The sequence below is a fragment of the Chroicocephalus ridibundus genome, chromosome 10 (genome assembly GCF_963924245.1).
Source record: "Chroicocephalus ridibundus chromosome 10, bChrRid1.1, whole genome shotgun sequence".
NCBI lineage: Eukaryota > Metazoa > Chordata > Aves > Charadriiformes > Laridae > Chroicocephalus > Chroicocephalus ridibundus.
Window position 1 is genome coordinate 25,110,819 of NC_086293.1, and position 27,281 is coordinate 25,138,099.

At 42.6% G+C, this 27,281-nt stretch overlaps 1 protein-coding gene across 10 annotated transcripts in view; it reads right to left on the minus strand.

The window, feature by feature from the left end:
- USP4 (ubiquitin specific peptidase 4) overlaps nucleotides 1-27,281 on the minus strand; it is a 46,115-nt gene that overhangs the window by 1,139 nt on the left and 17,695 nt on the right. For 2 of the 10 annotated variants that reach the window (XM_063348456.1, XM_063348454.1), the window contains 12 exons: nucleotides 25,105-25,278; nucleotides 23,285-23,443; nucleotides 20,784-21,008; nucleotides 17,945-18,028; nucleotides 17,082-17,176; nucleotides 5,407-5,598; nucleotides 4,758-4,840; nucleotides 3,588-3,803; nucleotides 3,438-3,508; nucleotides 2,748-2,863; nucleotides 1,746-1,895; nucleotides 950-1,053 (listed from right to left, as the gene is read on the minus strand). In XM_063348456.1, the coding sequence (XP_063204526.1) occupies nucleotides 950-1,053; nucleotides 1,746-1,895; nucleotides 2,748-2,863; nucleotides 3,438-3,508; nucleotides 3,588-3,803; nucleotides 4,758-4,840; nucleotides 5,407-5,598; nucleotides 17,082-17,176; nucleotides 17,945-18,028; nucleotides 20,784-21,008; nucleotides 23,285-23,443; nucleotides 25,105-25,278 (1,669 nt within the window). The other 8 variants (XR_010072846.1, XR_010072847.1, XM_063348457.1 and 5 more) reach the window with 8 other exon arrangements.

Consider the following 27,281-nt stretch of genomic DNA (forward strand, 5'->3'; position numbering starts at 1 on the left):
TACAGCATGGATCTGCACAGACACCTGACAGAGGGAACTCCACTTACAGATGCATTTCTTCCATGCTGCAACAAAACCAGTAACAGAAAATACAGTCTTGCCATATATAACAAAGGGTGTTTTTTTTCCTGATGCCATGACATTTTCCCTGCTACATAAGCCCTTGCTGGTGCAAAGGTGGAGACATTCTACCGCAAGCTAACGCCAGCTGTGCAACCAAGGCTTGTTTTAGAAAAAGTCTGGAACAAAGGAAAATGAAAGGAAAAAAAAATCTGCTTTGAAGTGCTATTGCAGCAAACAGAATTCAGGGATAGGAAATGCAGAAAGGCACTAGACCCAGCTTCCATGACAAGGTATGCCCTCTGCTCTGTCTTCCTGGCCTATGGGCAACTGCTGCTTGTCAGACCTTGTCTCACCCCCACTGAGGGAGTCTGGCAAGCTCCTGCTTGGCTGGCTCGACTGCTGTCAGTCTCTGCTCTGCAGCTGTAATGCTGCGCCCACACTGGACTATCAGTTGCCCTCTGGCATGCTGCAGGGCAAGAAGCTGAGTCTTGGAGCTGAGCTGACAGCTTACACCAAAGACTCTCCCCAGCACTCTGCAGTAAGGAACGCCTTTCCACAATTTCATGTTCGGTATTGAAAAGTCTTGACTCCACTCATCAGCTGGGGAACACCATCGCACCCTCTAATGACTGCTAACTAAGGTCCCACAGGCAACAGAGTTAGACCTTGGGTAGCTGCAAACTACACAAACTGGCTGGCTGCTCTGCAAATCCTAACAGGAAGGACATTGCCTTCCAATATGATACTCATCTGCAGACAGAACACAGGTAAGTTTTGGACTAGACAACCTTGGTGAGGGCTGCTGCAGGTCTCCAACGCACACAGCCCTCCCATGGGCCCTCTGCCTGTATGTCCTTGCGTACAAAGAACAGAAGCGGTTACTCACAGTGGCCTACGCCCATGGCTCCATAGTGATTGGAAACTGCAATGAGGTCATACACGTATGAGCCTGCTCTTGGGTCGCAGACAAACTCGGACATGTTTAAACCCCTGGAAGGAAATCCAAAAGTATCAGTACACCACTTTCTAAGAAGTGATGCATGACACCAGTGAAGCTCTGCAGCACTGGTGGAGGAGCACTGCACTCTGCTGCTCAACAGCTGGATGTTGTTAGTGTAAAGACCAGACACATTACCCCTCCCACACAGGGCAGGTCCTTGTAAACACAGGCACTGCCAGAAGATTTAGAGGGAGGTGCTGAATAGAAGAGTTCAGAGTGTCCCTGTGTAGGCACGAAAAGCGTAGTCGTAAGGGATACGCTTCATCCTGCGGCAGGATGCTGACAAGCAGAAGCAGAGGAACGAGGCAGGCTTTCACCTTGTACTTGTGCAATCAGTACAAGTGCAGCTCTGCCTAAGAAATTTGCTAAATTCTCTGTAGAAGTTCTCTTGGTTCAGCAGAATGACAAAGTTTTAACCTAACTGCAGAAGAAACAGTACCTACTAGTAATCAGTGTTCTTTCAGATGTGTAGAATCTATTAAGGTTAAGATTAACAAAAAAAAAAAACACCCCAAACCCCCAACCAACTCAACTCAAGCCTGCTGTCTTGCAGTTCAAACCCAGAAGACAGAGCTGTTGCAGTTACAGCTCTAATAACAAGCCCACCCAGCAGTATCATCAGAAGTAGATTTCTCTTGACCAGCTTCTTCAAGCTCTTCCTAGCCTGAGGGAAGAATCCTACCTGATGGGGAATTCCACAACAGTGTCAAGTTTGTCCCTCCAGTATCTGCTGTACGAGAAGCGTTTTAAATGCACTACCAAAATCCTGGGCAAAGACCACAAGTCAAACTTCTTTGTGGCCTGTTGATGCTTCTTACAGTTAGGGCAGTACCTGAGGAAAGAGTGACAAACAAGGAAATGAATGACGACATTAAAAGAAAAGCTTCTGGCCTTCTATTAAAAGATGCCTCAACAGCACAGTACAGTCCCTGCCTTATCAAAGGCGTCTTGGCTGTGGAATACGCAGGTGAACACGCTTCTCAGAGGTTTCCAAACTGCAACTTCCTTTCACTTTATAGCCAAAATGACCTATGGCAAGTGCATTAACTGAACGGTGTAAGAAGATTAATTTTTCTTTTCAGATTAAAAAAAAGTTTTAAAGATTCCATTCTTCTTTATTATCTCCTGTTGCAACTGTTACCTGTTTGAGCTGCAAATGCATCTATAGCATGTAATTGGAAATCAATAATAAACAATCACCTACTACACTATAAGTTACTTTCTTATACAGCTAGCAAACAACTCCCAAAGATCTTCTGCACACACAGTAATCACATTTCGGTCACTTAGGATCCCCTGTACCCTCTGCATTAGGCATTTTCAGTAGGAATTCTTCAGGAGTGGCTCAGGATTAAACCTTAAGGCAGCCACATGCTTTCACTCTTTATTACAACAACTGCTTCTTCTGACACTGTCCGGAAGACAGACATATGCTGAGGAACTAAAAATAGCCTCATCTTTGGAAGCTACAAGCCCCATGGCCACTTTTTTTTTTTAAATAAAGGCAGGAAAGAAATACTTTTTATTAACACGTCTGCAGGCTATTTATTGAGTCAATGACTTAACACAGAACTGACAGACTTCTCACAGACGAAGACAAAAGGACAGACCTGGGAAATTATCAGAATCCCACGACAAATATCGTGAACTCAAGTAGTTAAATGGGGCAGGCAGAGCCTCTTACCACGGGTCATGTTCACCAAGCGTTTCCATAGTAGTGAAGAGCTCTATGCAGTCTCTGAGGGCTACAATAGCCTTCTTTTTCTGTGGTTGTAGCATACTTTCATGTTTTTCAAATGCCTAGCGAAAGAGATGCGTGCTTTATTCAATTCCATGTAGTCTTTAATCCTTGGCATCACAAGAAGGAACATGCTCACCTTTCACCACGCTGCCTGTTTCTGCCCACCCCCTTCCCCACCCACACAATCAACTCAAGCTTCCAGCCACTCCTTTCTTGTGTTACAAACAGTCCATAAGAGAAAAATATATGTTCTTACTTCAAAGTTGGTGGGTTTGGGGTTTTTGCAGAAGAGTAACAACAGGTTATTCTGTTACAAAACGCAATCCAGCAGACCTCTTACAAAAAGAATACCGAGCTTTTTACTAGGCACTATGAATTCTGTTTCAAGTTTTCTTTTGAGTTTTGGAAGTTTGTTTTGTTTGAAAACATCTGCTTTTCAGAACACACTGGAAACAGTTCAGCAATTATAGATCTACAGACCTCATCACTAAAGGATTTTAAGTAAACATATCTAGTGCTGGTGACTCCAATTTTTATGAGGGGAGCTACACCTACATTTCACCACTTAGTGTAATCTTTTAAGTACCACGTAAGTTTACGTATAGATTACTTATGAAAAGAGCATACTACAACCTGTGCCTCCTGTTCATCAAAAAGTAGCCTCCGCGTATCAGAATCCCAGTCAATAGCAAGTGCAGAAAAAGCTACAAGAAAGACAAAACATTTATTGCAAAGGTGTTAAGGGGAAGGAAGAAAAAAAAAAGATACCAAGACAATAATTACCATTCAGCTTTAAGATTTTCCCTTCTACAATGGTGTTTATCTCAGAGGTTCCAGAGGAATTCACGAGGCTAAAAGTGAAATGCTGCTTCTTGCAAGGCTGCAGGTCTCTTGCTGGCTCGATCTGCATACAACCCTCAGAGTGGCAGGGATCAACCTCTGCCAGCTTTTCCTTGCCTTCCTGTCCACCATCCTGATGCTCCATCTCTTCAATGTCACCTGGCAAAATTTAAAACAAGCACAATATTGAAGAGCTTCAGTGAAAGTTTAGACTGACACCTCATACGGACAGCCCTTTGCATGAGCCTGTTATGTCACACACTGATTACTCAGAAAGTAATGAAAAGACACACAGAAAAAGAAGTCTCTGCATGCTAACTGCAACACCTGAAGTTGTATTTTTTCCTTTAGCAGATGCCAGGTAATGTGGTGGGTTTTATATCCTAATATCAGACCTGATGGAGAGTGCTCAGTACACAGAAGGTTAATAATTGCACTTTGTGACAGCACACCCTAATAAACATCCCAAGAGAGAATCAGCAAGGTTGCAGCTGGGTGTCTTCACAGAAGGCAATGTTTAAGTCTCCAGGAAATTTATTTTCATTCTTTGGGAAAAACAGGCAGATTCTTTTTCCCCATTTAACTTGTTCCAGTTGTTACTCTCACAGCAGCATAAGTGAATGATTTCAAAGAGGAAAGGGAAACATACATTTGCCATCAGTGTCAAAAGCTTCCCTGTAAGCATCTAACCTAGAAATGAGACCTCGTGATTCTAGGTCCATGAACAGAAAATACCATTTCCACTTTATTTCTCCAGAACTTGTCTTTGTGACCTAACGGGCCTGTTTTCATCACCAAAGAGTATATTCGTAAAGGAGTTGCCTCTGGAGGGAGGCACCTGAACACCTAAGCAAGGACTTCCCTAACATCAGTCAAGATGAACGCACATCACACTTTGTTCTCCTGCTTACACACATCTGACCTCCCTTGGAAGGAAAACGGTCTACAAGAATTCTCACCATCACATGCAGAAGTCCCATGCAATAGCATGGTGTAACCATTGTGAAAAAACAACCTGCTAGAGCTTAAGCCAAATACACACAGCACAAACCAAAGGCTCATAAAAGGCTTTAAGTGCTGAAAAGCTTTCAGCCAATTTTGAAAGGACTTTACCTTCAACCACACCATTGGAGCCATTGCAGGTTCCCTTGCAGGGTGTAGAGTATTCTTCCACCAAAGGGAGTTTCACATAGCGGCTAAACAGAGAGAACATGTTTATCACACAATTGTGTCGAAGCTGTACATCGGAACAGCAGCAGCACCCCTCTCCATCATCAGTTCTTGCCATCCAATCCCCCTCAGCAAACCAGAATCCACCCTGTACAGCACCATTTACAGGCCACGAGCTCTCAAAATGAGTCAAACAATTCAGTAAGTCTCGACTCTCACTGCTTGTTCCAAGTTTTACTGGCAGTAGATGGAAAAGGAAAAAATAAGTTACGGTGGCCCCATCTAAGAGCCCTGAGAACGTGGCCTGAGTTCTGCTCCTGACCCATTTTGCAACACCAAGCAGGTAGCTTCCCTTGTGACCACCACCACCACTATCTTACAGCCGTCTTTTACAGAGCCCAAAAAAATCAGGACCCTGAAGTGTCCCTGGGGCCTTCAGACACTAATGCAATGCAAATCCTGGTTTATACACCACACACAAATCAAGGAAAACTCTTCCCTTTAACAAGGGTGCAGCAATCCCATTACAGTGTAATCGAGTAAGTGACCACTAGAACTTTGCATGGGATTGAAAGGTACAGTCATGACTTACCTGATCTGCTCCAAAACCACACTGTACAAGTGATCCACAGTGAGCTTGTGTTTCGGCACAGATATTAATAGGGGCTGACCAAAGAGTATGGTCCCTGAAGTATTGCTGGATTGCCTCATTGTCTTTTCCCGAAAGTAAACAGAGAGAGTAACATACTCCGAGCCATCCTCACTTGGCTTGCAAACTTCATATCTGTTCGAAAGACAGGTATTTCCACGGGTTATTTCCACTGCCAAGAAGCACAGCAGGTAGAACCAATATGAACTCAGTCCAACAAGTCTCTCCACCGGGTCCTCCTGAGAAGGACAAAAAGGGGTTGTACTCTGTCTTCATGCTACAGACAGGCAGTTTCCTGAACACTTCTCATGGCACACAATAGGACAGGATACATACCTACCACCGACTCGACTGCCACCTTCCCTCTATTTACTCCTAATTCACATCCCTATTACCACTCACCTCTCAAGACATTACCCTGACAACTACATGTTGCCTCAACCAGATCATGGCGTCAGTGAAAAATACTAAACGCACTTTGAAATACCTCAGACAGTGTTTGTTCCCTCTGGAGAAAGAAACCCTCTTAATACCTTGGGTCGTGCATTCTCTTGTACAGTTAATGGCCTGAGCTCACATCACTAAGCAGCCAACATTTCAGAAAACAAAGAGTCTGGAAACATCTGCTTCACAGAAAAATCCAAGGTCAGTAAACACACAAGAAAAACATTCTGAAAGAAAACAAAACCTCTCTGGAGAACAGCGAGAAGACTGAGACACAGCTTGTGCCACTGGGCAAAACAGCAAATGAGATATTCACAGATGTCAGAGTCAAAAAGAAACCACGTGGTCCAATGCTATCACAGTGTTCGCTCATGATACGGATTTCATGACTATTCATTACAAGAGATTCATTTTCAGGAATGCCAAGTCACACTGCTCTTTAGTTTGGTGAGTCACCTCTCCCAGACTTATCTTAAAACTGAAAGAGAAAGAAAGACTTAATCAAAGACGTCACTACGCAGAATGATCAAGACCACAATCATGTATCTGAACGTACCAACTCTTCACAACTTTAGACAAGCTACTCCCCTTCTCTCAAGAGCCACGAAACGAGATATTTTTTTTTTATTCCTGCATTCAAAACATCCCTGTCAAATAGGGAGGACAACAAATTTCAGAGTTGTAGTTCTGCTCTTAAATAAAAAGGGATCCCAGATTGGGGTCTGCACTGAGTCAGTAGAGTACACAAAGAAAATTATCCTCCCAGAGGATCTCATCCCAGCCCACCAAGAGCATTAGAGACCAGAGTCAGCATAAGACAGTCCAATGCAAATGGCTGTTGAGGTTGTCTATGCTGTCAGTGCTATTCAGCTGGACACCAGCACTGGATACAGTTTGCACCTTCTAAAGTTTCCTGAGAAATAGCACCACAAAGAGATGAATTATTTTACTTAACACTGTTTAAATAACAAAAGACCATACTCAGTTCCAGAACATCATCTGCGATTAACTCCAGGTCCTATGAGGCCCTTAGACTGCATTCCTATAAAACAGATCAGTACACGACATGAACGTATTCCTCACGCCACCTACACTGCTCTGCAAGCAGCAGTTACTGCAGCCCCCATTTATACTCCACCCTCATGCACGTCCTGAACAAAGCCCTGCCCATGCGACGGAACAGAGAGGACAGAAAGAAAAAGCTAAGTATTACCCATACACAGGTGTCATCCATCACAAACAGCCAGCATGCTGTACCTCTATAACACTCTGCAAAAAAGCATCTCACACACTTTTCACTGAAAAATAACGAATTTGGTTAGTCAGGTGCCCCTCTACCCAATCCACCTCAGAACAGCGTTTACGTACTAGTATTAGAGGCAGACAGAATCAGGAGCTGTCATTTCCCAAATCTCTACAGCAAGAGCCATCCCTTCCCCCCCAAAAAAAAATACTAATCTAAGATAAAATACTTTATCTATAGTTTAAGGAAGGCTATGGAGCTGATACCAGGAATTACTGGTCAATAAAGTGTACTTATGTATCTTATAATTTAATTGAAATAATAGAAGATAAAGATGATGCTACACCAGACAACACAACAGTTTTAGAAGTCAGAAGTTCAGAAGCTTAGCTGCTACCACACTGTCAGATATTGGCTGGCTGCCTTTGCAATTCACGACAACTCTGAAAATTGTCTGAAAACAGCTAAGCAACAGGGTAAGACTTAACCAGTCTTCATCAGCATTATGAAGGCTTCAGGTCTGTCGTTATAATTCAGAAAGGAGGCAGTGAGCAATGAAGGAGGTCACTTTTGTTCCCTTGCAAACTTAAGTTAAGCAAGAGCACAGGGGCATGACAAGCTACAGAAAGACAAGGCAGATCTACATGAAAGGGCACCGAAAGCAAAAAAATATTCTGAGCTAAACACAAGGCTAATATATATGTTGTACGTTATTGAAATATTCCCTCACAAGTGCTGGGATCTATGATATTAATTCCAGCTGGAAAACACTATGTGGATCACAAGTCAGTCTATAGGAACAACCAAGAAAAGAAGTACATTTTGTAAAAGAACAGAGAAGGGTAGAAAAAAAAAATGCCATTGCAGAAGCCGACAAACATGCATCTAAACAGGATTGCTACTGCACAGCAATGCAGAGATGCTGTTGTGCAATTACAATAGGTTCAAAAGCTGACAATAAGAATGAACAGAGGACTGGAAAAAAACAGAGTGAAAATGCCGCGCACATTCTGATCTCTTCAAAGAAGTGGAAATATTCCTAATCTGTTTGCTTTCTTTCATAATACCAGAACATACAGAAACAAGTAAACCGAGAGGTAAGAAACTGCAAATGTAACTTTTCCAGACAATGGGCAGTTTGCCTTGTAGCAGCTGGTCATCGGATGTTGCCAGCCTTACAGAAAAGTAAGATTAAATAGGATGAGGGAATTCAACCAGCAAGATTTTTCCTAAAGCTTTAAAAAATACAAGCTCATTTTGAAAAGGACATAACCTCTCATTTCAAACAAACACCAATTTCAGCAAGTGAGAACAAACTTCCGAGGTAAGTCTGCTACAAGATCTCACACATCTTAAGTGTTTCATATAAAACCACTAGACTAGCCGGTTTGCTGACCTAACTGACTCAGTTCAATAACTGCGGTAGCCTCAGTCACGTTAACCAACCTGACATTTCTGCAGCCAATTATGGTTTAAGACCATGAACTCATCTAAATAAAAGACACAGCATGTTGTAAGAGAAGGCAGAAAACACAGTATGTATGTCAAACTAAATATATCTTATTCAAATACGCACACTTTTATAGGTTAAAGGTGACCTGCAAATCAATTTGTGAAACTTTTATCAACGTAAACAAGACATACTATATTATATGCCCCATTAGCCAGGCTAAGAGAACAGGAGTATCTAGTTTATCCATCAAAACATTTTTCTTCTTAGGTCTTAAGAACTAAGAAGAAATACTAAGAGTGATACCCTTGAAATGAGCTGTGGAGTTTGTTTTCAAGTCGTACTTACCTGACCCCTCGTAGGCCGGCTCCAAGCTCCAGCGGGATCCCTGGGTGATGCGATATCACCAGCATGGTGCATGTGTGGGTGTTACATTGGAGCGGGAGCCGGAGGTCCTAGCGGGGCTGGACTTCACCGAACCTAAGAAAAAGAAATAGTAAGCATTTCGGTTATGTGCTGAATGCGTTCTCTGCTTAGCCTGGAGAATGAGAGCATTCAGCACAAACATTGAGCTAACATCGTCAAATTGATTTGCAGACCACCTTTACGTCAGTGACTTTTGATCACTTGCCACAGATCTCCCTGTCCTTTCACAGAACAACATGCCTCCAGAGAAACACTTACAATGCTGTGAGAAGCGGGCTAGGCCCGCCGTTCTATGGCTGCACCGCGCCTACACATCGTGCCAGCGGTCTTGCTTCAAGTCTTACACCAACCTCCTTTATTTCTGTAAGCATCTTGCCTCTTCTCTGATGCTAAATATTAACACAGCTCCCATCAGGGCTACACCATGTTTCCAAGCTTGTCACAGTAAGAAAGAGATGAGCGCAAAGCCTCATGAAAGAATGGGCTTGGAGAATTCTAGCCCCAAATCCTCCTCCCCTTTCAGGTGACCTGGAGAAGACAACGCATAGTTTTGTCCTTTTGTGTAAAAGGAGCCAGGTTTGCTTTGGAATGCATATGAGAGTTACATGAAGTCACTTAAATACCTAGAAGCCCAGTAACATTCACATTTCTTCTTTTTGAAGTTTTACTATCAGAGGGCACAACAGGCAAGGTACAAGAACGGATGAGCCAGAAATTGAGGAGATGAAAGGGAAAAATATATCTTAGCGACTCCCCCACCCCCCCCAGTTACTGTCCATCCAGCTTAAATTCCAATTCTTCCCACTGCTCCCTGCCCCCCGCCCCAAGATTCAGCATCTCCCACCACTTTAATGGGACAGGAAAATTCACAATGCATGTCTCAAGATGTCCCAGGTGCTCAGTAAAATAAAAAAATATCACAGAAGGCTCAACATGTCTTCCCTCATATCCCTACAGTGGAAACAGAAAAAAATACAGCTTTTTCAACCACTGAAATCACCTAAAACAGGTGCAAGCTCAGTAATCTATACATCCCACATATTGTACATTTCACAAGTATTCATCAACAGTACAGTCTTGACTACAATATCTGTGCCTGACAACCACATCCTCTGTCAAGCAAATATAAGAAAAACAATAACATACATTCCAGCTACACTACTCCCACTGCAATGTGTTGTACAAGTTCCTGCTCAGTGATGCTTACAACTGAAGTGTTTCATGGAAATCAATATTCTGCTCAGTAACCAACCAACACAGAATCTAAATCCACAGCTGAGGCTTAAAAGATATTGGTGTCAAAAGTAAGACAACAGTACAAAAGTACTGACTTCTTTCTTTTTTCTTTTCAAAATGGCATCCGCGCTGGGGCTCAGACCTCCTAAAGCATTAGATTCTTCCTTGAATTTTGAACCGAGTCGTGTGTTGCTAGCTGGCTAGTGGACAATACTCTAAAATCAGAAGTCTGTGGAACCAACAGGGACATTGTCAAATGCAGACCCAGGTTTGACTATCGCTTTCAGCAAAGTAAACCTGGCGAAATACTGCGAGACTGACCATATATGTTTAAATTTTTCAGTCCTAAGCCAACTTAAGGTGATGCTAAGAGATGTACAGAAGGCAAGAACTGCCAGGTTAAGTTACTACAAGACCCTAAGGTTTCAGAACCATTGAAACAACTGCTTTCTGTTACAAAAGACCATCACTTAGGTGGTAGCCAGCAACGTCAATTGCTATGCCAAGAAAAGTATGTGTACAAAGTAATTTGAGCAAATCACTCTCCAGTTAGCAGAAAGGAACGGCCTGCTCCTCCTGCTCCAGCTCTCCAGCAAGCCCACCCAGAACAGATGCAACCTACTAACCCAGCAAAATCAAAGGTGGAAGACCTGCTGGACTCTGAGCAAAGACCTGTTCACAGCAGGACAAGGACAGCAAGGAACAGAGGAACAATTTGGTGCCAGCTGCTTATGAAATCAAGAGCCTGGGGGCCTTGTAACCCCTCCATACTACATGCTTGTTCTCTGCACTCTCACACTCCAGCAAACAGCCACAGACGATTACTAACACAACCTTGGTTTGCTTCCACCAGCAGACGGGAGGAATACTTTTGAGGTGAGGAAACTGTTACACAATTAAAACGATTATTTTAACACTAGCATGGAAGGGTGCTGTCTTCAGTTTATCACAGCTTCTCTCGTAATTCTCTTAGACTGTCTATCAGGAAGGAACGGAAAGACCTGTGAGCGCCTCCAAATTCAAAAACTAGGCAGCAAAATCCTTCAGGAAAACACCTCAAAAAAATCAACAGGATCTACTGCGCAGTTTGCAACTTTAAAATACAAGTTTGGAGATTGTACACGTGAGAAACCCATTTCTGAATATGCTGCACTGATTTAACTCTATTTTGAATTGCTTACTTCTTTGGACTTCATTTTCTATCCAGTGAAAGAAACTTTGTCTAACTTCAATTACTTAAAACATATTAACGAGATGTATGCATTAGAATTTGCCAACAGGGAAGGCCTGCCACTGGATGTTACGGGAAAACAACTGGAGTACTGTGTCCAGTTTTGGGCTCCCCAGTTCAAGAGGGACAGGGAACTACTGGAGCGGGTCCAGCGTAGGGCAACCAAGATGATTATGGGACTGGAGCACCTCCCTTATAAGGAAAGGCTGAAAGAGCTGGGACTCTTTAGCCTGGAGAAGAGAAGGTTGAGGGGGGACCTGATTAATGTTTACAAGTATCTAAAGGGTGGGTTTAAGGAGGACGGAGCCAGGCTCTTTTCAACGGTTCCCAGCGACAGGACAAGGGGCAATGGGCACAAGCTAGAACATAGGAAGTTCCGTTCAAATACACGGAAAAAACTTCTTTACAGTGCGGGTGACAGAGCACTGGAACAGGCTGCCCAGGGAGGGTGTGGAGTCCCCTTCTCTGGAGATTTTCAAGCCCCGCCTGGATGCAGCCCTGAGGGATGTGCTTTAGGCAATCCTGCTTTAGCAGGGGAGCTGGACTAGATGATCTCTAGAGGTCCCTTCCAACTCTGAAGATTCCGTGATCCCGTGATATGATCAGTATATAAAAGGGATGAGTATGCGCCGGGATCAATAAAACATGAATTAGGAAAGAGTTTGAGTACATGAGACAGCAAATATCATGTTAGTTTAAATACAAAAGATTTTTTGATTCTAGAAAACATCTCTTATTTAAACACAAATTATGAGCTAACGGTCCTCGGTCATATCCCAGTTGCATATTATACATCAATGCTTCTAGGCTAACATTTACCCTGCAGAAGGTACCATGACTACCAGATATCCCTATTTTTCCCAGCTGATAGCTGACACACCTCTCACTTCCCTTTGCTGCGCTGTGAGCACAGTATCCTGAAATGATGCAGATTTTCTATTCGATTTCTAACATAACTAACACTATTAAAAACCTCATCTCTTCTGTTACTTCTAGAATAGAAGCTGATATGTTTCAGTGTTACTACACAAGTGAGTAAAACAAGTCTTAGGAAAAATTATGTTTTCAAAACATGGCAGGCGAGCAGCTTCCAGAGGGTTTCCTTCTTGCTTATAAATCAATTGCTATTTTGTCAGCCCAAGTTAACGCTCTAGAAACTCTTCTTAGAAGTTTATTTTGTGACAATATCCGGTATAAATGTCTTCTTTAGTTCGTCTTATTTCAATTGTCAATTTTGGGTGAAAAGACTGTCACCGTAAAACATTACACGGTAATACTTCCTAATGAAAGGCAGCTGCTCCCCTTCATTAGTTGATACAGTTTTCTTTCAGGAACAGAAGAGACATACATTAGTCAGTGTAACTAGTGGTACACCCCACAACTACATCACCAGTCAGCACCAGAGGATCTTTTCCAAGCTAAACATTTCGTGGACTACGCAGGCATACAGAGCCATCCCTCAAGTCGTAAGAAGCAAGTCTTTTCCTGTCACCTCTCTAAAGAGCTCACCTTAATTTAAAGCCAAAAGAACAAAATGCTTGTTAGTGGGCACTCAGTCTTCTTCACTTACTTTGGGGAAATAAAATATCTCTTAACTATATGTTACTTCAGTTACATATTTTTAGTTTTAAGTGGAAGCAAGTTCGTTCTTTAAAAGGGGAAGATTTTAAAGACTTAAGACGTTTTTTGAAATATTTTTTATTCCTCCATTTAATAAACAGCAAGACATTTGCCTGTAATCTAAAGAGGTACCTAAGTTGCTGGGGTATCAGAAACTCCTGAAGTTACCAGCAGCAATCTGACCATACAACCACCAGGCTGCCACATTCACCAGCCATGCATCACACAGCATCTTCAGGAAGGCAGCCAGTCCGGATCCGACACATTACTGTTGATAACTCCTGCCAGAAACATGAGAACTGGGACTACAGCTTGAGGAGCACTTGAGAAGTTTGTTTAGCCCGCCCCTGCCCCACTCTTGAGCCACTTCCAGGCATACACCAGGCCAGCGGTGTGCAGAGCAACACAGCACTCCACACTGGACAAGAGAACGGTTATTTTAACACTGCCCTGTACCTGACCCACGTTACCTTCTAGTTCCACGGTTACATCAACCCAGCTAAGGTGCAGGAACAAATGCTGGGCACTGACATATTACGTTTTCATGCTAAAACCATAAAAAGCAGGAAATTTTAGGAACATTAAACCAGTTAGGGTAGAAGGAACAAGTTAACCAGCGAACACAGGAGAAGTGAATGCGGCTGCTCCTGCTCTGGTTTCGGAGAAGAGGCCCACAAAGAGAGCGGACATTGCAGCACCGGGATCCAGCCCCAAGACAAGTAGCGGTGGCAGATGCAAGTCAGAGTAGCATTTGCTTCTGAGCAAAAAAAGCAAGCAAAAAGGGAAGTCCCAGCACTGAAGGAAAACATACAAGGGCCAGCGCAACAGCTCAAAGTGCCGGCATGGGGTTGTGTGCAGGAGTCCTCTCTAGCAGGCATAAAGTCATCCTTTCTGCAAGAAGCAGAAGGCAGAGATGCACCTCCATGGCTACAAGTACATTCTCCAATGGAAAACAAGTTTTGAAGCCAGCAGGACAAAAAGATTCACATGACTCTCAAAGTTATGCACTTTTTTTAGCAATGATATACCAAGCCCAAACAGCCAATATTACCCCTCCAAAAGCAACTCAGATAATCATCACCATTTTAGACTAAGATTTGGAAAGCCTGAGGAAAAAAAAAAAAACAAACAACCATAAACACAAACCAAAACCAAAGACCTTATACAAGCCAGTTTCAACTTAACAAAGAGTTTCAATTCACAGACATTTCCAAGTATTCCTCAGACCATAATAATAAAAAAAGAAACCAAAAAACATTTCCTGTAAGTAAAAATCATAATTTCTTAGAAAGATACTAGAAACACATAACACATGCAGTAACAAAAGAAAAAGCAAGCCTTCAGCATATCCTCAATGTCATCAGTTTGCCAGAGCCTGATGAGACCAAAAAAAAAAAAAAAAAAAAAAAATCGAACACAGCTAGTCTTAAATTCAACCAAGTCCCTTCAGTGACAATTTTCAAAGTTTCTCCAAGCGCTCTGGGAGAACACTCTCACAGCCTGTTCACCTCGGGCTCTACAAGCAAGTAACAGCAAAAGGGTAAAAATCCCCAAAGAATCACTCAAACCAGCAGTTCCTAAATCCCAAGCTAAATCCACCCTGATCAGTCCCACCTTGTCCTAATCTTAACACAAAACTCATGAGCAGGTCCAGAGGAGGGCCACAAAGATGACCCGAGGGCTGGAGCACCTCTCCTAGGAAGACAGGCTGAGAGAGTTGGGGTTGTTCAGCCTGGAGAAGAGAAGGCTCTCGGAAGGCCTTATAGCCCCTTCCAGTATCTGAAGGCAGCCTACGAGAACTGGAGAAGGACTTTTTACAAGGGCACATGGTGATAGTAATGGCTTCAAATTGGAAGAGGGGAGATTTAAATCAGATATCAGGAAGAAATTTTTCATTATGAGGGTGGTGAGGCACTGGAACAGGTTGCCCAGAGAAGCTTTGGATGCCCCATCCCTGGAGGGGTTCAAGGCCAGGCTGGATGGGGCTTGGAGCAGCCTGGTCTAGTGGAAGGTGTCCCTGCCCAGGGCAGGGGGTTGGAACGAGATGGTCTTTAAGGTCCCTTCCAACCCAAACCATTCTGTGATTCTGTGACATACAGTCAATCCCTCCTTTCACACACACTTCAGCAGATATTAAGACCTTAACAGATGGAAACAGAGTGGAATTTAAGAACATTCACACTACTATTACCATTTCTCAAATGATTTAATTAAGCCTTAGAACACCTAAGAGTGGACTTTTTATAATCAAAGTAAGCAGACTGTCCACAATAAAAGTAATTATTCATTTGCCTTTAAATAAGAAGTTTTGCTTTTCATGAGCAACTGTTTCTCTATTGCATTTTTGAGACAAGACTCCCTTTCAATAGAAGAATGCTGTTTTTTAGCTGTAGGTTAGAATATTACTTTACATATCTTTTTCCTGGCAGCATCACCCATTAAAGGGAGTTCCTATGAGCAGCTTTCTCCTAATTCTTGCCCTGCTGTCTGGCTGCTTGCTCTTGCCCCACAGTGCTGAAAACATCTTAGAGGGTGTGCATGGAAAAACAGGATTCACAAGACTTCCTCCTGCTACCTCCCCTCTTCCTTGGAGGGCTATTTTTAACCCAGGTCAGTTCACTCACTGTGACTCACAGCATCACCTCTTTCACAGTTGCATCTGCGCATAAAAGAAGTGGTGACTGCAAAGGAAAATACACACGGAGCCACAGTTCAGCCAATGCTTCCCTCCCGCCCCGGAGCCAACCTGATTCAGAGACAGTTGTTTTCTGTAGAGGGATATGCAACATGTTATGCCTGTGGAAAAGTGGGAGTTTTTTGTAATTATCATTGTAATATCATGCTGCTTGTTTTTTCAACATTACTAGCTTTGGAGACAGACTTACAAACTAACACTTTACAATACGCTCACAAAACATATTTCGCAGAAGCCAAGTGTCCTTCCCAGGCATCCTAACTCACCATACCTTTAGCTGCAATTGAAGACGACAACATGACAAGAACTTTCAGAAAAACTCAGACATTCCATCTCAGCAATGAGGTCACGACAGATGGCACGACAGAACAGCACCAAGCAGCACGTCACAGCACCCCACTCAGTGAAAGGTACACACTGCACCAGAGTGTGTTAGTGCAGGACTTCACACTGGCACAACCATTTTACGGAAGCAAGATCCTAGCACTGGAATATTCTCACATGAGGAAGACAAGACTTGTGCTGAAGGGCTGGATTTGACCTCACAAGCCCCACATTCAGTTGCGAGCCTCAAAGTCCACTTTGCACTTCATGGTGCAATATTTTTCATTTTCCAGCTGCAATAGAGGAACACGACTTTTGCTCTCCTTACCAGATTTCACAGATGACTGGAGACATCTCATCCACCACATGTATGTAGAACATTAAGCCCAACCAAATCCTCAGCTTCGCTGAAGTCCCTCACAACCACAGTTAAGACACAAATAGCGTAAGCGCCAGTCAAGGGTCTATCAAGAACCCCCAGTCATGGTTAGCGGGGGGCTATAACAACTATGATGGTTTCTGGAAAAGGAGAGTACAACAGCTTAGACTTTGTGCTACCCTAATAACAGCTCCAAGGCTTTTGGCTGATTTGGAACATCAGAACACTAAGCTTGAGCTTGCCTAAAAATGCCAGTGAAAGTGTAACTGTAAACCAGAAAGAGATTATAATCTCTGAAATAGGCTTGTAGAAAGTTCCAAACTACAGAACACTGATGAAAAAGTTCATTGTTACCCAGCGCCAGTGTCAGGCAAACACCTACTAAACACCGCACATGCTGATCTGCTGCTAGAAGTGCTGCATTACTGCTAGGTCATGCAAAAGGTCTACAGGAAGGCTTAGGTTTTGAGAGGGGAGAAAAAAAATAGAGTGATTGGGTTTTATATCCTGAAACCAAAGCAAATGTTTTGCAGTATTCTTCGCATCATGGCATCTTCCCACTTTACTCACACAAAGATGTCGTCTTTTGGCATGATATGATTTAAACCTTCATCCATTTGGAATATTTTGTGGAATCGATGATTATACACGTCTGTCACCACCATCTAGAACAGCAAGTGATATTTGCAAAAACATTATAATAAAAGTTTACATAAATTTAGGCAAACTAACTTTAAATTCAAGCAACAGTTTATTCCTATTCTTTTTTTACCAAAATTTTCAGCACACCAACATCAGCACTATTTTCTCTAACAGCACCCAGCAGCTAATAAGCTGTATTTGTTAAGACGGATGAGAAAAACAAAGCAAATAAACTGATTTTACAGAGGTACTGAGGAGGTGCAATTCCAACAGCTGCAAGTCAGCCTGGTGGAGACAACAGCACAGATCCCAACAGAGTGGCAACAGGCTAGGATTTCAGGCACAGATCACTCATGTCTATAGTTAACTAAAATTGATTGAAGTGCTACACTGGCATCCTGAAAATACCCCACCAACTACAAAACCATTCCCTCTTGAAAAGCTCACCTGATCCCTCTGTTATTAAAAGGATGTCCAAGAAGAGGAGGACCCAAAAGAGACACTGAACATCTCTCAGTACTAAGAAACTACACTATCAGAAGTGTTGGGGGTGAGGGCTAGCTTTCTGCCCTTTCTCTTAAACCTCTCTACTGCAACGGAAGTATCAGAATAAACACAGATTGTTTCATGCATCTTTTTGTCTTGCAGTCAAAGAACAGCTTTCAACCTCATTAGGGTATTGCCACTATTCCATTAAGTTCCAGCTTATCACCCATCGAGAAGCTAAGTCACCAAAATCCGTCACGAACAACAAACATTTATACAAATTACTGTGCTGCATTTATCCTTACGTTTTCTGCAGGAACACCAGAGAGTTTGGAGAGTGATTCACACAGATCCGAGATGGCCCCCATCATCGGCACCACAACCCGGTACTAGAAACAAAGATAACATCACGCTTACACCAGGCAAAATAAACCCATGCAAGGCAAAGAGCAAGAAAATGGAAATAAAGCCTTTAGTTTATAGGAGTTCTGCTGAAGTTAAGGTCACAGCTACACACTTCAAGGTCTTTGGGATCTCAGCTCTACCTTACAAAGCAGGGATTCAGAGGGAATGAAAGACCCTTAAACAGATAGCCTGCTTTGATGAGGCTCAGCAATAGTAAAATCCACAAAAAAAAAATTAAAAAAAATAATCACCAGACAGAGCAGCTTGCTCAAAACATAAAATTGCTGTTCCTTTACGTGATAAAAACATCCTAGAGTCATTCCCTCCAATGCTTCTGGAGGTCAAGTCAGAAGTCTTGACAGACAGGAAGGCAAATGTGTGTGTAGACTGCATATGAGGACAGACCCTCCTGAGAAATCCGACCACTCAAACCTTCATTTGACGCGCACTGTCACCAATACAGGCTGTAGTTTACTTCTTTTAAGAGCTCTGTTCTGGACATGCCCTCAGACTGAAACAAATTCCCAGAGCTCACCCAGAATAGGACACACTGTGTATTACACCGCACAGGGGCTGGCTGGCAGGGAATTACTTTCCTTATAACACCCTGTATGGTGACACATTTTGGATTTGTGGCTAAAACAGTGCTGGTATCACACTGACGTTTTCAGCCACTGCTGAGCAGTGCTTGTGCAGCGTCAAGGCGCTCTCTTTGTCCCCACCATGCCCCATCAGCAGGTGGGCTGGGCAAGAAGCTGGAAGGGGACACAGCCAGGACAGCTGTCCTGAACTGCCCAAATGGCTATTCCATACTATATAAAGTGATGCTCAGCAATAAAAATTGTGGTAGAGAAAGAAAGGGCGGTTTTGGCTTTCAAGGTTACTGCTCAGACACTGGCTGGACACTGGTCTGCTCGTGGGAAGTGGAAAGTGATCTCCTTTGTACCAGCTGTATCATTGTCCCCAGCTCCCCACTTTTCCTTCACCTATTAAACCATCTTTATCTCAGCCAACAGGTTTTCTTGCTTTTGTTCTTTCTAGTCTCTCCTCAATCCTGCTAGGAAGAGGGCAGGGGGGAGCAAGCAGGAGGCTGTGAGGGTCCTTGGCTGCTGGCCTGGGTCAGTGCACCACTTATATTAAGCTACAAAAAGTATGAGGGGCACCATCAAGAAATCTCTCACACTCCTGCACGGGAATATGTTGTAAGTCAGTGGGAATGCTCTGCCTCTGATGCTAAGGATGTGATAACCCATTGGTTCCACTTCGAGTTCTCTGAACGCTTCCCTGAAGACAGGTCTATGAGCTTTTAACATGGCCAAGTAACGTTTTGCAACCAGGAACGTGCATGGATGCAGTAATACAGATGCACCAGAACACAAGCATCTACAGTTTGGTTTAACCTAGCATCCTTCCTCCACCAAGTAATCAGTACCATATGTTTCAGAGAAGGATTCAAAAGGCACTACAGGTTATAGATAGGCACACATTCAGAGAGAATTATGTGGAACATAATGCCCTGAGTAAAAGGAGTTATGTATATTCACCAGGATCTTCTCAGTTGCACTATCCATCCGCATATTCCACTGTGGCCATCAGAGGCTTTCAGTTCACTTTCTCTTAGCACAACCCATATGGCAGCGACACAATCCCTCCTTGTGTCACACACCAGAGGGGAGCAGGGACGCACACCTCTGGCTTCCCAAGTGGGAGATCACAAAAGGCAAAGAAATGCTCACAGGGAGGCTGAAGGTGGAATGTAGAACATGCACGTGGCCAACTCATCTAAAAGAGCTCCAGGTAGCAGAAGTTCTGTTAATCTTGATTATTTAAAGTAGAAAAACTTATCTTTTCAGTCTCTATGCTATTGGCAATCTTGCTTGTTTTCTCAATGAATCCCTTCTCTGTTCTTGCCCTTAATAAAGTCTTGGTGACAAGAACAAGTGTAGCTGTCCTTGATTTCACAGTTGTACAAAGAGCAGGATAATTTATTGTAAATTCAGCATGCATCCTTCTCCACTGTACCTACCACCCCCCTCAAACTAACAGCGTACATACAAAGCATAAGTTTAGCATCTGTAGTTATAATCCACAGCACATGCAAATATTGCCAATCAGCGCCTCCAGAACTGCATCAGGGCATCTAATCACTCTGCTTGGGCCTCTTGACATGCATGGCAAGCACAAAGTTTAAGTACATCTGTGCCCACCCACAGGCCCATCTGAAAATAAAAGTGGCAGGAAAGAGGGGGAGAGAGAATTTAAAAAAAAAAAAAAGAAATCAGTCTATCTTAGAATTGAGAGGTTTAAAAGCAATCAAGTTGTTTTTCATTTTTTTCAAGAGGGATTGTTTTTCATTTATGTCTGAAATTCAGAGGCCTTAGTCATTTAGGTTAAGTTTCACCTTTCAATTTTCCAGGGTGACACAAGGTAAGCACAACACTGTAAACACATTACTGCTTTCAGGGAGCAGTACATCACACACAGCTAACCTCATCACAGGAAGAGGGAAGCCAATTCCAGCTGACCCGTGACCATAGTTTCACAAACCAACATTTTACAAAGCTACTTGGATTTCACGTGTTCGGTTCCCAGTTTTAACATTAAAAAAAAAAACCCCATCCTACCTCACTCAAAGGGGGACATCAATGTCCTTCAGATTACTTGAAAAGTCTCAACTTTAAAACCTAAGAGAAAGACTCAGATGACTTACAAGAAATTCATGTCTTCAACATGCCTCACCTGGACAGGTCGATGCTGTGGGTCTGCATATACCAGGGTAACTTCCATGAGACGATCTCTCCTCAAGGGCAGTGGAAGGGTTAAGTAACAGAAGGGATCAAAGGTCACAGAAACCTTGGAGCATTTGGGACAAACAAGGGTAGATTTGAAAAGACCGTGAAAAATATCCACAATGATAGAATCATTCCTCAGCCTGTGATTCTCCCAGGCCTCTTTTGCCACCTCCTATAAAAAGAAAAAAAAGTTATAAGTTATTTCTTGCAAACCCTTCCATAGCATGGCAAGCACAGGGATCAAAGAAAACTCGGAAGATTGATACTGACAGGTGAATTTCCCAGAAAGGTGGGGGGGTTACTAGTGCATCTAACATTACACACTGGGATTTCTTCTCAGTGAAACTATGGCCTTGCATCAAGTATACATCTGTTTTAGTGGAGTCACTTGGTCAGGTATTCCTTGGTGCATGCAATGCCAGAAGCATGAACGGAGCCGAGGGCACAGCGACAGGGTCACATGCTGCTCTTCGGGACAGCGAGCTGCTAGCAAGATATGCTCCGCTCTCCTCCACGAGGAATGGACTGCTGCCCCCCGCTTTTGAGAGACAACTGCAGTTGCGGCTTCCCAGAAAAAAAGTAGAGCGCTTTTTCTTCCTGGAAAATGATGGTCCATGTCTCACAACAAAAGTATAAAAGGAGACAAGTTACAATCCCTTGAAGAGTTTCACAATACAACTTACAAACTCCTTATCTAATGGCATCTGGTAACTGGCATCTGTCTATTCAATGCAATCAGAGGCTCTTCTTCGCATGAGGCTTTTAGTTTATGGTATAATACCATATATTTTTATATGCATATATCTCAAGTGAAATAAGTGCCATAGATACACACTCACTGCAATGCTAATGTCACTAACCAGGATGCTGAGATGGGAACAGAGTAACTAGCTCCAACAACTGCAGTGATATGGATGCAGGACAGAAACACATGTGCGTCTCCTACATCAGGAGGAGGGAAGTACCTAAACAAAATGAAGGCATGCTGGGCATCCTTTCCATCCCAGTTATCAGCATTTCTTGGCGACAAAAAAAAAGATTAAATATACTACTTCTTGTAGTATTGCCACCTGCACTGTATTATGCAAGAAAAGGCAAAAGACATGAAATCATTGCCTGTTAAGAGGAAAAACAACTAGTCATAAACACTTCCTAAAAATAATTATTGCATCTGGCTTTTAGAGGCTCCTAAAGCATTTTTCCACCTGATGTATTTACTGTAGACTCTGCATGTGTCAGTATGTTGCAGCTGTTTGTATTGTGACAAGAGGTAAAAGCTTGATCAGGAGAGTTTGAGTCCACTTAGGGAAAGACGTGTCACTATTATGTGTCTCCTTTTAACATGAGCATGGTGTTTGCCAACTTCAGAGGAAAAACAAAGTGTCTGCAAGGGGCTCACGTTATCAGTGTTGACTGGGAAACAGAGGATAGGGAAAAGGCAGGACGAAAAAATGAAGAGACTTTTCTGTCCCATCAGGAAAATGGCAAAAGATAATTACTTTTCTCTACTTAGAGTAGGTAACTGAAGCCCAAGGTGTATAAATTCAAATTTACATTAAATAAAATTTAAAGTTTCTTTTTAAATTTTGAATTTAAATATCAGTATGCTCACTTCCATGACACCAGAAAGAAGAAAAATCAAGTCAAGACTCTCCAATGATGTAGGTAGCTCACCAAACACTAGGAATTCATTGAGATACATGATTGTACCAAGTCACTTACACCTTGGTCCTCTCTTTGCCTTGACCAGTGCTTTCATGCACCCTATCCAGCCTGGTTTTAAATCTAGCTCATGAACTACATTTGTCTAGAGGCCACGAGGGAGCACACATGAGAAGTCTGGCCTAGAAGCTCATTTTATTTGACACTCTGCTGTCTACCAGTGGGACACTGGAATGGCTGTTTGCAACCCCATGCCCAGGGCACGTGTTCAGATCCTTATCTGAGGGGGACCCCAGCACCTCCACGTGAGAACGCCCCCAGTCCCACCAAAGTTCACATGCCTGCACAGTAAGGACTCTCCTCAAACTGATGCAAAAAGCTGCATCTCAGTCTACCTGGAGGAAGAAGGTGGGCCTGAGTAGTCAGGAGGAAAGGTTACAGTAGTAACTACAGCCTACTTTTGGGTAGCTGTTATGCCACAAGATAAAATTCCTTCCTTTCCACTGCAGAACCACGTCAGTGTTGTGCCATAAGCACATCTTCCTGCACACCAGTACAAGAACAGACATCCTGCTGTAAAGGCGGAGCAACAGCAATGTGTCACGAGGTGTCACTAAGAGTCAGCCAGGCCAAAAAGCATGACAGGGTTCTCTCCTCCCAGGTACACTGCTTTGTAGGGAGAGTGTTTGTGTGACCTGTGAGGAGGAAGGCCAGGAAGTGTCACAAAACCCAATTAAACTCCCTCAGAAGCGCTACCCGTCCTACCCTTAAGTAATGGCACCATACCGAATCAGGTCTGCCATTGGCATCCTTCAGCTCCAAATAGGGCTTCTTCTTCACTCTGTTCAAATCCTCATGCAAGCCATCTAGAAGAAAAGCCAAGAGCTCCTGGGAATCTTGCTGCTGGTATCCTGAAAACTGAGGAGCAAATCGGCCAACCTGTGTCTGAAACACGAAGGCAAGAGTCAGAGGGGTTGAGCATGACCTATGCATAAAAGACAGGACCAAAAATACTCCCTCTGGCTTTTGCAGAGATCAACTCCATGCTACCTTATGTATCTGCCTGATGCATTTTGTACTTTAATTTCTCTTTCAGTAACCTACAGTTCCCACAATGAAGACTTGCTATAAGGTAGCATCTTCAAGCAGGTGGACTGCAAGACCGAAAATGCTTGCAGAAGATGCTTATGAACTAACAAAACTGGCTTAAAACCAAGATTGAAATCTTTGCCACAGTAATCTCTAGCTATTCTAAAAATTGTGATACGAAGCTATGAAACATAACAGCCAGAGTTAGTGAGAGCCAGAAACAGCACACCCAGATCCAGCCTCTTACTTCACAAGTACTATCTCGCAACACTGCCATTTATCACTCCTGCTTCTAAAAAAAAAAAAAAACCAACATAAAAGCCCACACAATTAGCCGAAGGAGTGGTCAGTCCTAGCAATCACCACTAGTTCTCATGGCTTGCAGAATTAGGCTTAGTACATTTTAACCACTCAAGACAACTGCAAGGGAACCCAAACTGCAGGGCTGTTTATGTTATGGAGATAGTTAACACTGTCACTAAATCAGCAACAATTTTTAGAAAAATCACGATACTGCACTAGGAAATAAAGAGTAATTCCTATTTCAGTCTTAAACAAGAGCAGTCCCCATTAAGAGACTTTTATTGATGTCCACTGCAGATTCATATTATTTCCCCCGAACAGAGGTTTACAGAACAACTTTAATAGCAGTGGATGATGTGCCAGCAACTCCAAGTCACAGAAATCAAGCAACATATTGTTGTTTCAGAACTACCTATGACTCTACAGAGGACAGATTTGTGTAGTCCGTAGGACTTTTGCTCCAGGTCTCAAACGCATTTACCCTCAACTTCAAGACTGTCCCACGCAAAACCTGAACAGCAACAGGAAGCACATTTACATTAATACCAGGTCATTGCTTATTTCACACATTCGGGATGTTGCTCTTCTCATTGTGCTGAGATTGCACTACCTAAGCAAACTCCTAGTGTTCCCTGGATGTTTTAATTACTTTGTTCTGCACTGGAGAATTCTGCATTATATTTAAAATAAAAGACACAGTTACAATTTCTCTATGGATTCGTACACAACTGCTACATTACAGTATTTCAGGTGAAAGCAGCTCTTCATACTGAAGCACTGGGAACATTAAACCAATCAATAACGTTATAGGCAAGGGGATGCATTTTTGGTCACCACTTTGTAATTTCATTTTCTTTAAATTTATAATCTGCACACCTTTCCTCTCTGATTAAAGTTCACAGCTGGCAATTCACATGACCTCGCCTAGCTTTGTAGCAAAGATCATTCTGATGCACCTGTAACCAGCTCTCAGGCTGGAAGGTCATTTACTAAGGCAGGCATTTAACACTACGAGCAGTGACCAATTCCAGGGTATGACACTAGCCCCAGCAACTTCTTCCCTGCACCCCACAGAGCATTTACACAAAACATGAAACAACGCTGAAGCAATTCTGTCATTTCAGCTTTCACAACACCAAAATAAGTGGAAGGCATATTATCTTTCACTGTTTCTTCTGTCAAAGCGCTATGCTACAAGAACATTGAGTACTTACTTTAAACATACGTGGGGCCACATGAGACTGCCTGCCAGACCAGATCTGTTTAATGAGCTCTGCATAGGCTTCCGCAATTTCTCCTCTCATTCCCAGTGGATTGTTCTGATTTATTTCAGCTTCATATTTATCTTCCAGGAAATAGTCAGTCAGAGGAGGGGTATTGCTCAGACACTGAAAAAGCATTAAGAAAGCAAATTTACTGCACAAGACAATAAATCTGTGTGACAATGAAATAACAAACCCAGCTTTCACATCAGAACACGTACTAAGCTATTAACAAAACTGCTGAGATTGAATTTGAGTACGTATTTAGTAAAAAAAAAAATAAAAACCTGTTGGGAGGGTGGGATACTGTGACCATTTCAACTCAGAGCATGGTTGAAATAAAAAAGACACACCATCAAATACCACAGCCTTCAGAAGACTAACAGCTTGTTTCTGAAACATGATTTATCTTGCAGGTGCCACACTAACTTCCCTTCTATACAGTGTATTTACCCCCAGGTGTAAGCTTCCCCTCTGGAGCAGTTTCTGCTGGTATATCTAGCTTGAGGCATAAGGCACACTGGTCTGCGGCTCCTTGGTTGTCCTTCAGAATTTCTTTAAAACTGGCATCACACTTGTCACCTCCCATTCCTTTGTTGCAGAATAATTTAAAGTATTCATTTAAAGTTACTGTATTTAATAGTTCAGGAAAGCAAACAGCAAACAACATTCTGGAAAAAAACACTTTTGGAAGAGAGCTGCTCTTAGTATTATGTCCCTCCACGTTTTGTTAATTTGTTCTGTGACTTCCACTGACACTTCAATTTGAGTAGAGTCTTTTAGTGTAAGCATAGAGTGGTGTAGGTTGGAAAAGACCTTTAGTCCAACCATTAACCTAATGCTGAAGTCTGACAAGAAAACAAGCCTGCAAATGCCAGAAGAGTAAAGACTACAGTCACAGTTCTGCCAATACTCACCAATTCTATAATTAATCTAATGTACACATGACTGAGGTGGTAAGGTAGGCTACCCTACCAATGCATTACATAGAAGTCTGCACAGAACAGGTCAGGAAGGTCTTTAGAAATGTCACCTTAACATTCTCAAGTCTACATCCCATATTCGCTGTCTAACCTCAAAATCCTAATATAAGGGAGAGTATGAGAGGTCCTTGTTCCTCCTTGAGGTGAAACACAAGCTATACATTGTCCTACAAAGAACCAAATGCCACTAAAAACAATCGCCATCAAAAAGTTAGCAAAGTTTAAAGGCAGGAAGGATACCACTCCATATCTCTTCTCCCATTTATATACTTATTATCAGTGTATCATGGTAATGATATACATCCTGGGAAATCACCATGAACCTCAGGACACAAGTAAAGCTAGCACAGGAAGTAGTTTCCTTAATTCAGTAATTCAAAGACTCAAAGTTTATAGCAAGAAGTGACAGTCTGATAAGTAAGGCAAGACTTGGATGCGTGAACAAAAAAAAGAACCAAATCTGAGATATGATCAAAATTACCAGGGCTTCAAGGCACAGCAGTATCGAGAAAATATTAAGCTGGGCTCTTTCTGAATGCCAGAGATTTCAGGTCACGTAGCAGATGCCTGTACAGTGCTACACCAGCTGGGTGCAGGTACACAGATCTCCCAGCGGTTATACATGGCAACCTGGAGAGGGTCAGGAAAGGGTAGTCCTGTCCTTTACCCAACTCCACCTCCACTGCCTTGATGTGTACCTCGTGGAATTTGTTTCCTACCAAATTTTTCCAGCTCCAATGCCCAGGTGTTAAGTGTCTTTCTCCATGCAAATGACATTAAGTGCTTAAAGCCTGTTATCGTTTGACACCAGCCTCTCACTGGGAGGCTATTGCTGACAAACTTCTAAGAAGTTCCAAAAATTAAGGCAGAAAATTGCATTTGAAAGACTGATGTCTAAAAAGTTAAAGCCTAATGGTAAATACAAGAAAAAAAAGTAATTGGTCCATAATATGACTAGTTTGCATGAAAAATTAAGATTGAAGTATGTTTGGATTAAGTTACTTTGGCAACAGAAATCGATTTTAAGAGTTCTCTCTTAGTTATAAAGTTAAAGAAAACATAATATGGTTTAAGGTTACCATGACACAACTGAAAATAGACATCGAACAAAAAAGCGAGGCAATCCAAGTTTATTGTGGTACCCTA